Below are 12,070 nucleotides of genomic sequence, written 5' to 3' on the forward strand. Positions count from 1 at the left end.
CAATATTTCATAAAAAAATATACAGTAGTGCTACGTTACCAACTTTTTATCTGCCAAAATCTGCCAACTTTAGTTGGGCTGGACATGAAGCCCATCTACTAAATAAAGGCACATCTAAGTTAATCATGGTTTAATCCTAATTTATCACGTGTTGGTAATAGTTGACAAACTCTCTCTTGATAACGTATACTTTTCCAAAAATATAACGTTAAAACTACAACAACAATGTTTTATCTAAGAAAGAGAATAAACAATTAACATGATACAATCTTTTCAATCTTAGAAACGTTTATATAGTGCAATTGAAAATTTAAAATTGTTTCTCTAAACAGCCAATCTAAAAAACTACTTTAATATTTAACTCGTTAATTTAATTTCTCAAATATATAATATTTTATCTTTTGAAAACAGATATATCTTTTCGATAAATTCTACTAAACTCATAATTATTATTAGAGCACCTTATTACCAATAAAATTGAGAAGTTTTAAACTTGAAATATAAACAAATAATTATTTTTAAAAATCTATTCTAACCATTTAATTAACCTAATAAATATTTTTAGGGTACATTTAACATACATACTTTTAATTAGACATTAAAGCATATTATTCCTCAAAGTAAATTGAAAAAAAAAAGTAAAATAAAGGATAACTCTACTCTCATATATAGATAAAAATTTAAGGTGCAGTCAACTTTACGTAAAATTGATAATTGAAAATTGTTAAATAATTTAATTAATTTGACTAAATTTTTATCTAACGACACTCAATTATTAATTTTACGAGTCCAAAGTTTTCACCATAAATGATAGAGTATGGACTAGAAAACAAGATGATGTAATTTTGGGAAAAAGGAGGGGCAATCTCAATGGATACCTTCCGTTAAAAAGGAACGAAAGCAAACCCGACCCAACTATCATTGTCATTTTTTTAAGACAGAGAGAGATTTTAATCTTTCTCTCACTACCGAGTACCAACCTCAACCCAAAATTAAAAAAAAAAAGAAATCAATTTTATTAAAAAAATTAAAAAGAAAGTTAGGGTTTGACCAGAAAAAAATTGCACACAATCGCGTGCGACCCACATAGTGGAATTCACCGATTCGGACAAGCCTCGTTCCTCTCAGTGAACCTTCGCCCCCCTCTCACCAAAGATCCACACCCACTTACCCCTCTCCTTCTTCCGAAATTCGCGGCTTTTTTTGGAGAGAGAAAATCGGAGCTTTTTAGAGAGAGAAAAAATGGCAGATGCTTCTATACCCTGAATCCAGAACAACGAAAAGATTGGGCCTTTCTTCAATTTTGTACTGATTTGAGGCTCTTTTAACCCTGTGGGCTCTCCAATTTTGATGATTTTTGAGTTTTTCTGTTGTCTAGAATGATGGGGTGTTTGTACTGTGAGTGATCTGAATTTGGGGGTTGGGGAATTTGGTGGGTGGATTTGTGCTCCATGCAGTCAGGTGGCGGTGGCCGGAACCCTGGGGTTGGCCGGACGGGCTCCACGGCGACGTCGTCAGCTGCGGCGTCGCCGTCGTCTTCGTCTTCGGCATCCCAATTGGGGCTTGATCAGCATCATCTTCAGCAGCAGCAGCAGCAACAACAACAGCAGCAGCAGATAAGTTCTAGTAGACAGGTGTGGATTTTTTATGGAGGGTTTTGAAGCTGAATTTCTTTGATTTTTTTTCGTAAAAATGTGCTCTTGAACAATGTTATGGTTTTGGATAACATGGTTTATCGGTAGTGTGACTGTGTGAGTGAGGGGTGTGGTTTATGCCTTTATGGTTTGTGTGTGTGTGTTATTATTATTATTTTTTTGACCAGTATCATCATTAGCAACTAATTTGACTTGATTCTGAGTCAGCTTATTTTGCAGTTGCTTTTGGATTTTTTGTTTCTTTGGTTTATAGGATAGGGCTTCAGCAATTAATTTGACTTGAGAATGCAACTGCTGATAGTGAATTTATGGAGCTTAATTATTTTGTACAGTTGGTTTGGGAGGGGACTTGGGAATTGGGTGCCGTTGATTTTGGAAATTGGGATGCAGTGGAATTTGCATTTGTTTATTTTATTTTATTTTATTTTAATTTATGACAACCTCGTACCTATCTTGTTTTGTTGGTCCGGTTTTGGTTCGTTTTGGTCTTTCTCTCTTTCCTTCCTTTTAAAGACCAATTAAATTTTTGGGTACTATGAGTCAAACTAGGCATGTTTCAGTTCAGTGGAGTGCTGCTAGGTAATGTTGTCAGCTTTTGAGTCAGAAGTTTCCATTTGATCACACAAACAATATGAACTTTGCTGTGGTTTTTGAATTTCTTAGCTAATTTGTCTTCTTACATTTATTTTTATGTTCATATGGGATCTAAAATTATTGGCAACAGAAAACATTAACCCTTTTTTGTGTAAACTACTTTTCTGAAATATTGGTGCATTTGCTTTTGGTTTGGAATCAGCTATATTGTTTCTGGTTTTATATTGTCACTTATGTGGAGGGCACTGTGCTTTTTTTCTCTTACACCTTTAACCTTAAAATATAAAAAATCACCAGTACAATTGTGTAAAACTTTCCACTGAATGAACTTGTTATACTTAATATTTTTTTGGTGGTTATTTCAACCTTGATATTGATGAAATTTGCATTATCACCTTACATCTGTGTTCTTTCAAACTTAAGAAAGAAACGATTAATGGTTTCGGGGTCATGACCTTTTTCCCGGTTTTGTATATGCAGTCATTTCAACAACAGTTACTTAGAAAACCTGAAGGGAATGAAGCTTTCTTAGCATATCAAGCTGGGCTCCAGGGTGCCTTTGGGAATAACAATTTCTCATCTCCTGGTGCCATGCAATTGCCCCAGCAGTCTCGAAAGTTCATGGAATTAGCTCAACATGGAGTCAGCCAAGATGGCCAGTTCAGGGCTCAAGGTGTTGAGCAGCAAATGATGAATCCTATGCATCAAGCATACCTTCAATATGCACTTGCGCAACAAAAATCTGCGATGGGAATTCAGTCGCAGCAGCAAGCTAAAATGGGAATGTTAAACCCATCTCTGAAGGATCAGGAAATGCGCGTGGCAAATCTGAAAATGCAGGAAATGATGGCTATGCAGGCTATGCATCAAGCTCAAGGATCATCATCTAGGAATTCTTCCGAACATGTGTCACGTGGGGAAAAACAGATCGAGCCAGGACAGCAGACAGCTCCTGATCAGAAGACCGAAGGAAAGCCTTTATCCCAAGGACCAGCTATTGGACATGTAATGCCTGGCAATGTGGTGAGACCAATGCATGTGCCAGAATCTCAGCAGGGAATTCAAAATTTTATGGCAATGTCTGCGCAATACCAGGCTATGCAGGCATGGGCACGCGAACGCAACATAGATTTGTCGCATCCTGCAAATGCTAACATAATGTCGCAGCTCATTCCAATGATGCAGGCAAGGATGGCCTCCCAACAAAAGGTCAACGAGAGCAACGTTGGTGTTCAGTCAACACCTGTTCCTGTTTCAAGGCAGCAGGTCACTTCTCCAGCTGTTGGAAGTGAGGGTTCTGCACATGCTAATTCGTCAAGTGAAGCATCTGGGCAGTCAGGTTCTTCAAAAGCCAGGCAGTCAGTTCCACCCGGCCATTTTGGCCCCACAACAAATTCTGGCATAGGCAGTGGCTCCAGTGACATGGTGATGCAGCAACTTGGTCCTCAAGGAAGAGAGTCTCCAGCCTCTTTGAGGCAACCAGTCTCAGTGGGAAATGGAATGCCCTCTGTGCATCCTCATCAGTCTTCTGCCAACAGGAACTCAGGTGCAGAACATCCCATGGGTGCAAAAACTTCATCATCTGGTTCAGAACCCCCGCAAATGCAAAACTTAAGGCAGGTAAACCAATCCTCATCTCAGGCTGGAGTTCCAACAAATGAAGGTGGCTCGGGAAGTCATGCTAAATCTCAAACGGCACCACCAGCTCAGATGCCTCAGCATCGGACAGGAAGCGCGTTTACCAAGCAGCAGCTTCATGTTCTTAAAGCCCAAATACTTGCATTTAGGCGGCTGAAGGTTAGATCTCTGCTTCATTTCATTCTATCTGTCTGAGTGTGTTTGCATTATTTGTGCATGAGCTATTTATATATTCCTATTAAAATATGCTGCCTATAGTCTAATTTTGCCTTTTCTATTTGTTGATAGAAAGGGGAAGGTACTCTGCCTCAAGAACTTCTACGTGCTATTGCTCCGCCGCCTCTTGAGATGCAGGTGCAACATTCAAATCATCCCACGGGAGGACAAAATCAAGACAAACCTTCTGGCAGTATCGCGGCAGAACAATCAAGGCACACTGAACCCAATGCGAAGGATTCACAATCTATCCCAGCTATTAATGGACAGAGTTCTTTAAAGCAGGAACCCTTTCCCAGAGAAGAGAAATCCGTTGTACCACCGGTTCCTGTGCAAGCTGTTATGCCACCTGCACCAAAGGAATCTGCTCCAACATTATCTGCTGGAAAGGAAGAGCAGAAATCAGTTGCATGCCCTGATAAGTCAGACCAGGACAGGGACAGTGATCGTGGAAAGAACAGAACTCCTCCTAGGAATGATTTAGTGCTGGATAGGGGAAAGGCGGTTGCACCGCAGGCTTCTGTATCCGACTCAACCCAAATTAAGAAATCGGCACAAACAAGCACTGTTTCCCAGCCAAAGGATGCGGCATCTACTAGAAAATATTGCGGACCCCTATTTGATTTTCCTTCATTCACTAGGAAACATGACTCTTTTGGGTCATCGATGATGGTAAACAATAATAATAATCTGTCACTGGCATATGATGTCAAAGATCTTCTTTTAGAGGAAGGCATGGAAGTACTTAACAAGAAACGTACAGAAAATTTAAAGAAGATTGAAGGGTTGTTGGCAGTGAACTTAGAGAGGAAAAGGATTAGGCCAGATCTTGTGTTAAGGCTACAGATTGAAGACAAAAAGCTTCGCCTTGTAGACCTTCAGGCACGTTTAAGGGACGAGATTGATCAACAGCAACAAGAGATAATGGCAATGCCGGATAGGCCATATCGTAAGTTCGTAAGGCTGTGTGAGCGTCAGCGTATGGAACTTGCTAGACAAGTGCAGGCATCTCAGAGAGCTTTGAGGGAGAAGCAGCTTAAATCTATATTTCAATGGCGTAAGAAGCTTCTTGAGACGCATTGGGCTATTCGTGATGCCCGTACTGCCCGCAACAGGGGTGTGGGTAAATATCACGAGAGGATGATGAGGGAATTTTCAAAACGTAAAGATGATGACAGAAACAAAAGGATGGAAGCCTTAAAGAACAATGATGTTGACCGATATAGAGAGATGTTACTGGAGCAACAGACTAGCATGCCAGGCGATGCTGCAGAAAGATATGCTGTTCTCTCAACTTTCTTAACTCAGACAGAAGAGTATCTGCATAAATTAGGAAGTAAGATAACTGCTGCCAAAAATCAACAGGAAGTGGAGGAGGCAGCAAAATCTGCTGCTGCTGCTGCACGATTGCAGGTATGCTTCATCAACTTTTCCCCCTCCGATGATGTTCTGAGAACTTTCCGTAGAGTGTGTTGTTGTCAGGGTTCTGGTTTTTTGATGGCTTCTAATGCACTATTTGAACTTATTATGTGAGATTTTTTCTATGTCAGTGATCCATTATTTGTGTTTTTAACTCTAGGGTCTTTCTGAGGAAGAAGTAAGAGCTGCTGCAGCTTGTGCAGGGGAGGAAGTAATGATTAGAAATCGTTTTCTGGAGATGAATGCTCCTAGGGACAGTTCATCTGTCAACAAGTGAGTTTGTGTTAGTTAATCTCTATTTAATATGCATGTTTATGATGATTTGTTTTGTCGCAAAAATGCTTGGGAGATTGTAACTTTAGCAAATGTTGCTCAAGATATTTTTGCTTATTTTATTCAATTTTCAAGTGCCCTGATCTTGTTTATAATGTTTTTTTTAAGAATTTTATTAAATTGGCCTTGTTATGTGTAACAATGCTCCGGGTGCTTGATTGTCACCATTATTGGCTTCTCTTCAGGTATTACAACCTTGCTCATGCTGTGAGTGAAACTGTGATTAGGCAACCATCAATGTTACGTGCTGGAACATTGAGAGACTATCAACTTGTAGGTTGCTAAATCATATGAAATACTCATTGAGTGGTTGTTTTATTTTTTACCCACTCAAGCAAACTTTCAGAATTTAACATGTTATTTTTTCAAGGTTGGTTTACAATGGATGCTTTCTTTGTACAATAACAAGTTGAATGGAATTTTGGCGGATGAGATGGGTCTTGGAAAAACTGTGCAGGTTAGTAATTCCTTAAGATGGAAACAATGTTTATTATGTACTTCTTTGAGTGACTTCACAATTCATAATAAATTCTTTATGTTGATCACTACATGATTGTTTGTCCTTGTAAGGTTTAATGCTAATGCTTGATCATTTAATGAGTTCTTGTGTGTACCTTATATAATGTTAAAGTATTTCCTTTACAGGTTATGGCATTGATTGCATACTTGATGGAATTTAAAGGAAACTATGGCCCGCATCTTATAATAGTACCAAATGCTGTTTTAGTTAACTGGAAGGTGAGTTTTCAACTTTTTCACTTTAAGGATATCCTTATTTGTGTGGTTATGCGTGCTTTTTGACATGAAAAACTGTGTTCATTATGCAGAGCGAGTTTTATAATTGGCTACCATCTGTGTCGTGCATTTTTTATGTTGGAAGCAAGGATCAACGGTCAAAATTATTTTCACAAGTAAGCATGCCTTATCTTATTCATACATGTAGGGAGAGTGCTTCATCTTCACTGCCAATTTCCTTTTCTGTTACATTTTTTGCAGGAGGTTTGTGCTATGAAGTTTAATGTCCTTGTGACTACTTATGAGTTCATCATGTATGATCGATCAAAGCTTTCAAAAGTCGATTGGAAGTATATCATAATTGATGAAGCACAGAGAATGAAGGATAGGGATTCAGTCCTGGCCCGTGATCTTGATAGGTACCGTTGTCAAAGGCGCCTGCTTTTGACAGGAACACCATTACAGGTCTGATATGATTTGATACATTTTGCTTTTATGTATATATTAGTATCTAGGTTGAATGCATTCATTTATTTTTGTTGTGCCTGTCCATTCGCTAGAAGAATTAATCAACATGCTATAAGAGAGAAAAAGAACTTTAAACAGTATGTTTATGCTGTACATTTTGTTGACGGAACTATTTATGCTCTGATATCACTGCAGAACGATTTGAAGGAACTCTGGTCACTTCTAAATTTACTTCTTCCTGAGGTTTTTGACAATAGGAAAGCCTTCCATGATTGGTTCTCTAAACCATTTCAAAAGGAAGGTCCTGCTCCAACCCAAAATGGGGAGGATGATTGGCTCGAGACTGAGAAGAAAGTTATCATTATCCACCGACTTCATCAGATTCTTGAGCCTTTCATGCTCAGGCGTCGTGTTGAAGATGTTGAAGGCTCACTTCCACCTAAGGTGCGACTAAAATAGCCTTCTTGACAAGTTGCACTGTATCTGTGGCACTGGACTAATCTTTTTTCTGCATTGCAGGTCTCGATAGTTCTAAAATGCAAAATGTCCGCTGTTCAAAGCGCAATTTATGATTGGGTCAAATCAACTGGTACCCTTCGTCTTGATCCTGAGGATGAGAAGCGTAGGGTTCTAAAGAATCCGGTCTACCAGGTGAAGCAATATAAAACTTTAAACAACAGATGCATGGAGCTCCGCAAAACTTGCAATCATCCGTTGCTTAATTATCCCTTCTTCAATGACTTATCTAAAGATTTCCTAGTAAAATCTTGTGGAAAATTGTGGATCCTGGATAGAATTCTCATTAAACTTCAAAGAACAGGACATCGAGTTCTACTGTTTAGTACCATGACAAAACTCCTAGACATCTTGGAAGAATACCTGCAATGGCGAAGACTTGTGTACAGAAGAATTGATGGTACAACCAGTTTGGAAGATCGTGAGTCGGCTATAGTTGACTTCAATAGCCCTGATTCAGATTGCTTCATCTTCTTGCTTAGCATTCGAGCTGCTGGACGAGGTCTGAACCTTCAGTCTGCTGATACAGTTGTTATATATGATCCTGATCCAAACCCTAAAAATGAGGAGCAGGCTGTTGCCAGAGCTCATCGGATTGGACAGAAAAGAGAGGTTAAAGTTATCTATATGGAAGCCGTTGTTGACAAGATCGCTAGCCATCAGAAGGAGGATGAAATGAGAAGTGGAGGCACTGTTGACATGGAGGATGAACTTGCAGGTAAGGATCGCTACATAGGATCTATTGAGAGCCTCATAAGGAACAATATTCAACAATATAAGATAGATATGGCTGATGAGGTTATTAATGCTGGACGCTTTGATCAAAGAACAACACATGAAGAGAGGCGTTTGACACTTGAGACATTATTGCATGATGAAGAGAGGTATCAAGAAACTGTCCATGACGTTCCGTCATTGCAGGAGGTAAATCGAATGATTGCCAGGAGCGAAGAGGAAGTGGAACTGTTTGATCAAATGGATGAAGAGGAGGATTGGATTGAGGAGATGACAAGGTTTGATCAAGTACCCAAGTGGCTTCGAGCCAACACAAGGGAGGTGAATGCTGCTGTTGCTGCGCTGTCAAAAAGACCGTCAAAGAACATTTTAACTGGTGGTACAATACCTGTGGAACCTGGTGAAGAAAGGAAAAGAGGACGGCCCAAGGGGAAAAAGCATCTAAGTTACAAAGAAGTAGATGATGAGACTGGAGAGTACTCCGAAGCAAGCTCTGATGAAAGAAATGGATATGCACATGAAGAAGGTGAAATAGGAGAATTTGAAGACGATGGGTATAGTGGTCCTGATGGACCTCAACCCATCGATAAAGATCAGTTGGAAGATGGTATACTTTGCGAGGCTGCCGGTTATACATTTCCTAGATCTTTGGAAAGCGCTGGAAATAATCAGATGGTTGAAGAGGCTGGTTCCTCAGGATCATCCTCAGACAGTCAAAGAGTGATCCAGACGGTATCTCCATCAGTTTCCTCTCAGAAATTTGGTTCACTTTCTGCACTAGATGCCAGGCCAAGTTCCATACCAAGAAAGATGGTATGTGCATTGATTTGCATCTTGAATTTTCCATTTATTGTTTGTCTTGCTCTATCTTATTCTGATTAAATGTTTTGTAATTGTTTTTGCCAGACAGATGAGTTGGAAGAAGGGGAAATTGCTGTTTCTGGTGATTCTCACATGGATCATCAACAGTCTGGCAGTTGGATTCATGATCGTGATGAAGGTGAGGATGAACAAGTTTTGCAGCAACCCAAGATTAAACGTAAACGTAGCATGCGCGTTCGACCCCGTCTTGTTGCTGATAAACATGAAGAAAAGCCTGTCAATGAAATGGCATCTCATTTAGCAATACAAGCAGAACATAAATATCAATCACAGCCAATGGCCGACATAGAATCAAAACGATTGGTTGAATCCAAACCAGGCAGGCATGATTTAAATGCATCATTAAAAAATAAGCGAAGTTTACCTCAAAGGAGAGTTGCCAATACATCCAAATTACATGGCTCACCAAAGTCTAGTCGGTTGAATAGCATTCCTGCCCCTTCAGAGGATGGTGGTGAACATTCCAGAGAAAGTTGGGAGGTGAAGACCATCAATTCAAGTGGATCTTCGGCTCATGGCACTAAAATGACCGAAATCATCCAGAGAAGGGTATGTGTCATCAATCGACTCTTTCGATGTCTCTTTCTACAATGACAGTCTTTTTTGTTAGCATGGTTAGAGTGGATCTTGTGTGTTGTGAGAACAGGAATTACTAATTTTCTAAGCTTAATTGACAATAAACCACTAAATAATTTGATGCCAAAGTAATACTTCACCTTGACAAAAGACTTTGCATTTGATTCCTGTTGCCTTATGGTAGGTCATGTGTAAATATATTGTAAGCCCTTGCCTAGGCTAGTAACATGCCATAACCTTTGTTTTAATGGGGCAACTCCCCTATACTTCCATGTACCAAATATAAGTAGGGGGAAGGAAAAAGAGTATAAGTTCCTTAGGTATCTGATTGGAGGTATATTTTTTATCGGCTGCAATCCCGTTAATATTTAACTTTTTCGTTTCCTTTCTCACTAGGACGTTTCATGTGTGGTCTCCATCGATATCATCTTAGACATTAGTGTCTGCTTGGTCAGTGTCTTTAAGTATTTAAACACTTACAACTTCTACATTTGCAGTGCAAAAATGTAATTAGCAAGCTACAAAGGCGAATAGACAAGGAAGGTCAACAAATTGTGCCCTTGTTAACGGATTTGTGGAAGAGAATTGAGAATTCTGGGTACAGTAGTGGATCCGGGAACAGCCTGTTGGATTTAAGAAAGATTGACCAGCGGATTGATAGATTGGAGTATAATGGAGCAACAGAGCTTGTATTTGATGTGCAGTTCATGCTAAAGAGCGCAATGCAATTTTACGGCTTTTCGCATGAGGTGAGATTTCTGTCATTTTGCACAATGAATTGGTGGTATTTTGGCCTTTTGGTGGCAGCTGTAGCACTGTTTTGGTGTATGTGTTCTTACTTGACTGTTGCATGCAAAATTTTGATCTGTTGAAATATTGTTGCAAAATTTTACTATCAGGTAAGAACTGAAGCGAGGAAGGTTCATGATCTATTTTTCGATATCTTGAAAATCGCATTTCCTGATACGGACTTCCGAGATGCAAGAAGTGCGCTTTCTTTCGCCGCCAGTACTGTAACATCCCCAAGGCAAGGAGCTGTTGGTCTAGGCAAGAGGCACCGGCTGATAAATGAGGTGGAAGCCGATCAATACCCTTCACCGAAGCCACTGCAACGCGGTTCAGCTTCTGGTGGTGAAAACAGTCGGGTCAAAGGCCATGGCCTGCAAAAGGAATCAAGGGCCGGAAGTGGCAGCACCCGGGAACAGCTTCAGCCGGACGATTATCCAGTGCTGACTCATCCAGGTGAACTTGTGGTTTGCAAGAAGAGAAGGAATGATAGGGGGGAGAAATCATTGGTGAAGCTGAGGACCGGCCCCGTGTCGCCAACTAGCATGGTTCCGGCTATGCGGAGCCCGGGGTCAGGTTCGACTCCTAGGGATGCTAGACTAGCGCATCAGTCTCCTCATGCACAAGGGTTGGTTGGCCAGCCATTTCAGCAGCCAAACGGCTCCGGTGGTTCGGTTGGTTGGGCAAACCCCGTAAAGCGGCTACGGACGGATTCTGGGAAGAGGAGACCAAGCCATATGTAGATTTTCTCTCAAAGAACACAAAGTCATGGTATATAATGAACATATTGCTCCTAGTTTCAGAAAGAGTTTTTGGTGGCCCTTAATCTTGATAGAGTTTACCCCTCATACTGTTAATATAGAATTTAGGCCCTGAGTTTGTATTTTATGGCCACCTTAATTTACTTGAATGTAACTTGTTTCTTCCATTTTTCTTTGGATATCTGCATCCTGCAGGTATTGCTTTTCTTTTTAGATAGTTGAAACTCTTGTATAGTAAATTCTCTGGTTCATGTTAGTCCATCAAAATTTCCCCGCTACAAAGTGCTCTGGAAATTATGAATTCTTTGTGTCTTAGTAAACTAAAGAGAAGGAAAATTAATCCATTTTCAATACTTATAAAATAATAATGACCTAAAATTATAAATGAACTATGGATGAAGTATTATTAAACTTTGTAGGAGAATTAGATATATTTTAGATAACAATTGCATAGATCTGTAGCAGACAGGTAATCACATTTACACCAAATATTTTATGAAAGCTTATGACATGAGAGCATGATGGAATTAATTTTTATTTTTTAATTATCTTCCATTTTACACCATTCAAAAGTGCCTTTGGTTTAAAAAAAAATTGCATAATAATTCACTTGTTTGGCAATATTTTTTTCAACAATTTTGAGTCAATTAAGTATTTTAGAAGAAATATTCTTAGGGTTATTTTTTAGGGCAATTTACTCGATTAAAATGGGTGTGAAGATTTTTTACTCGAATGCAATATTTCTAATTCGTTTAT

At 39.5% G+C, this 12,070-nt stretch overlaps 1 protein-coding gene across 1 annotated transcript; it reads left to right on the top strand.

Moving 5' to 3' along the window:
* The first annotated feature begins 913 nt into the window (after window positions 1–913).
* On the top strand, window positions 914–11,596 carry LOC112730560 (ATP-dependent helicase BRM). Its single transcript, XM_025780636.3, has 14 exons — window positions 914–1,634; window positions 2,730–4,046; window positions 4,176–5,516; window positions 5,683–5,795; window positions 6,041–6,128; window positions 6,226–6,312; window positions 6,501–6,593; window positions 6,683–6,766; window positions 6,852–7,055; window positions 7,254–7,502; window positions 7,578–9,122; window positions 9,216–9,740; window positions 10,265–10,516; window positions 10,667–11,596. Exons 1-14 carry the CDS (start codon window positions 1,452–1,454, stop codon window positions 11,294–11,296), a joined length of 6,711 nt encoding a protein of 2,236 aa, XP_025636421.1. The 5' UTR covers window positions 914–1,451; the 3' UTR covers window positions 11,297–11,596.
* The last annotated feature ends 474 nt before the right edge of the window (window positions 11,597–12,070 follow it).

This window comes from Arachis hypogaea, chromosome 2, assembly GCF_003086295.3.
Source record: "Arachis hypogaea cultivar Tifrunner chromosome 2, arahy.Tifrunner.gnm2.J5K5, whole genome shotgun sequence".
Taxonomy (NCBI): Eukaryota; Viridiplantae; Streptophyta; class Magnoliopsida; order Fabales; family Fabaceae; genus Arachis; species Arachis hypogaea.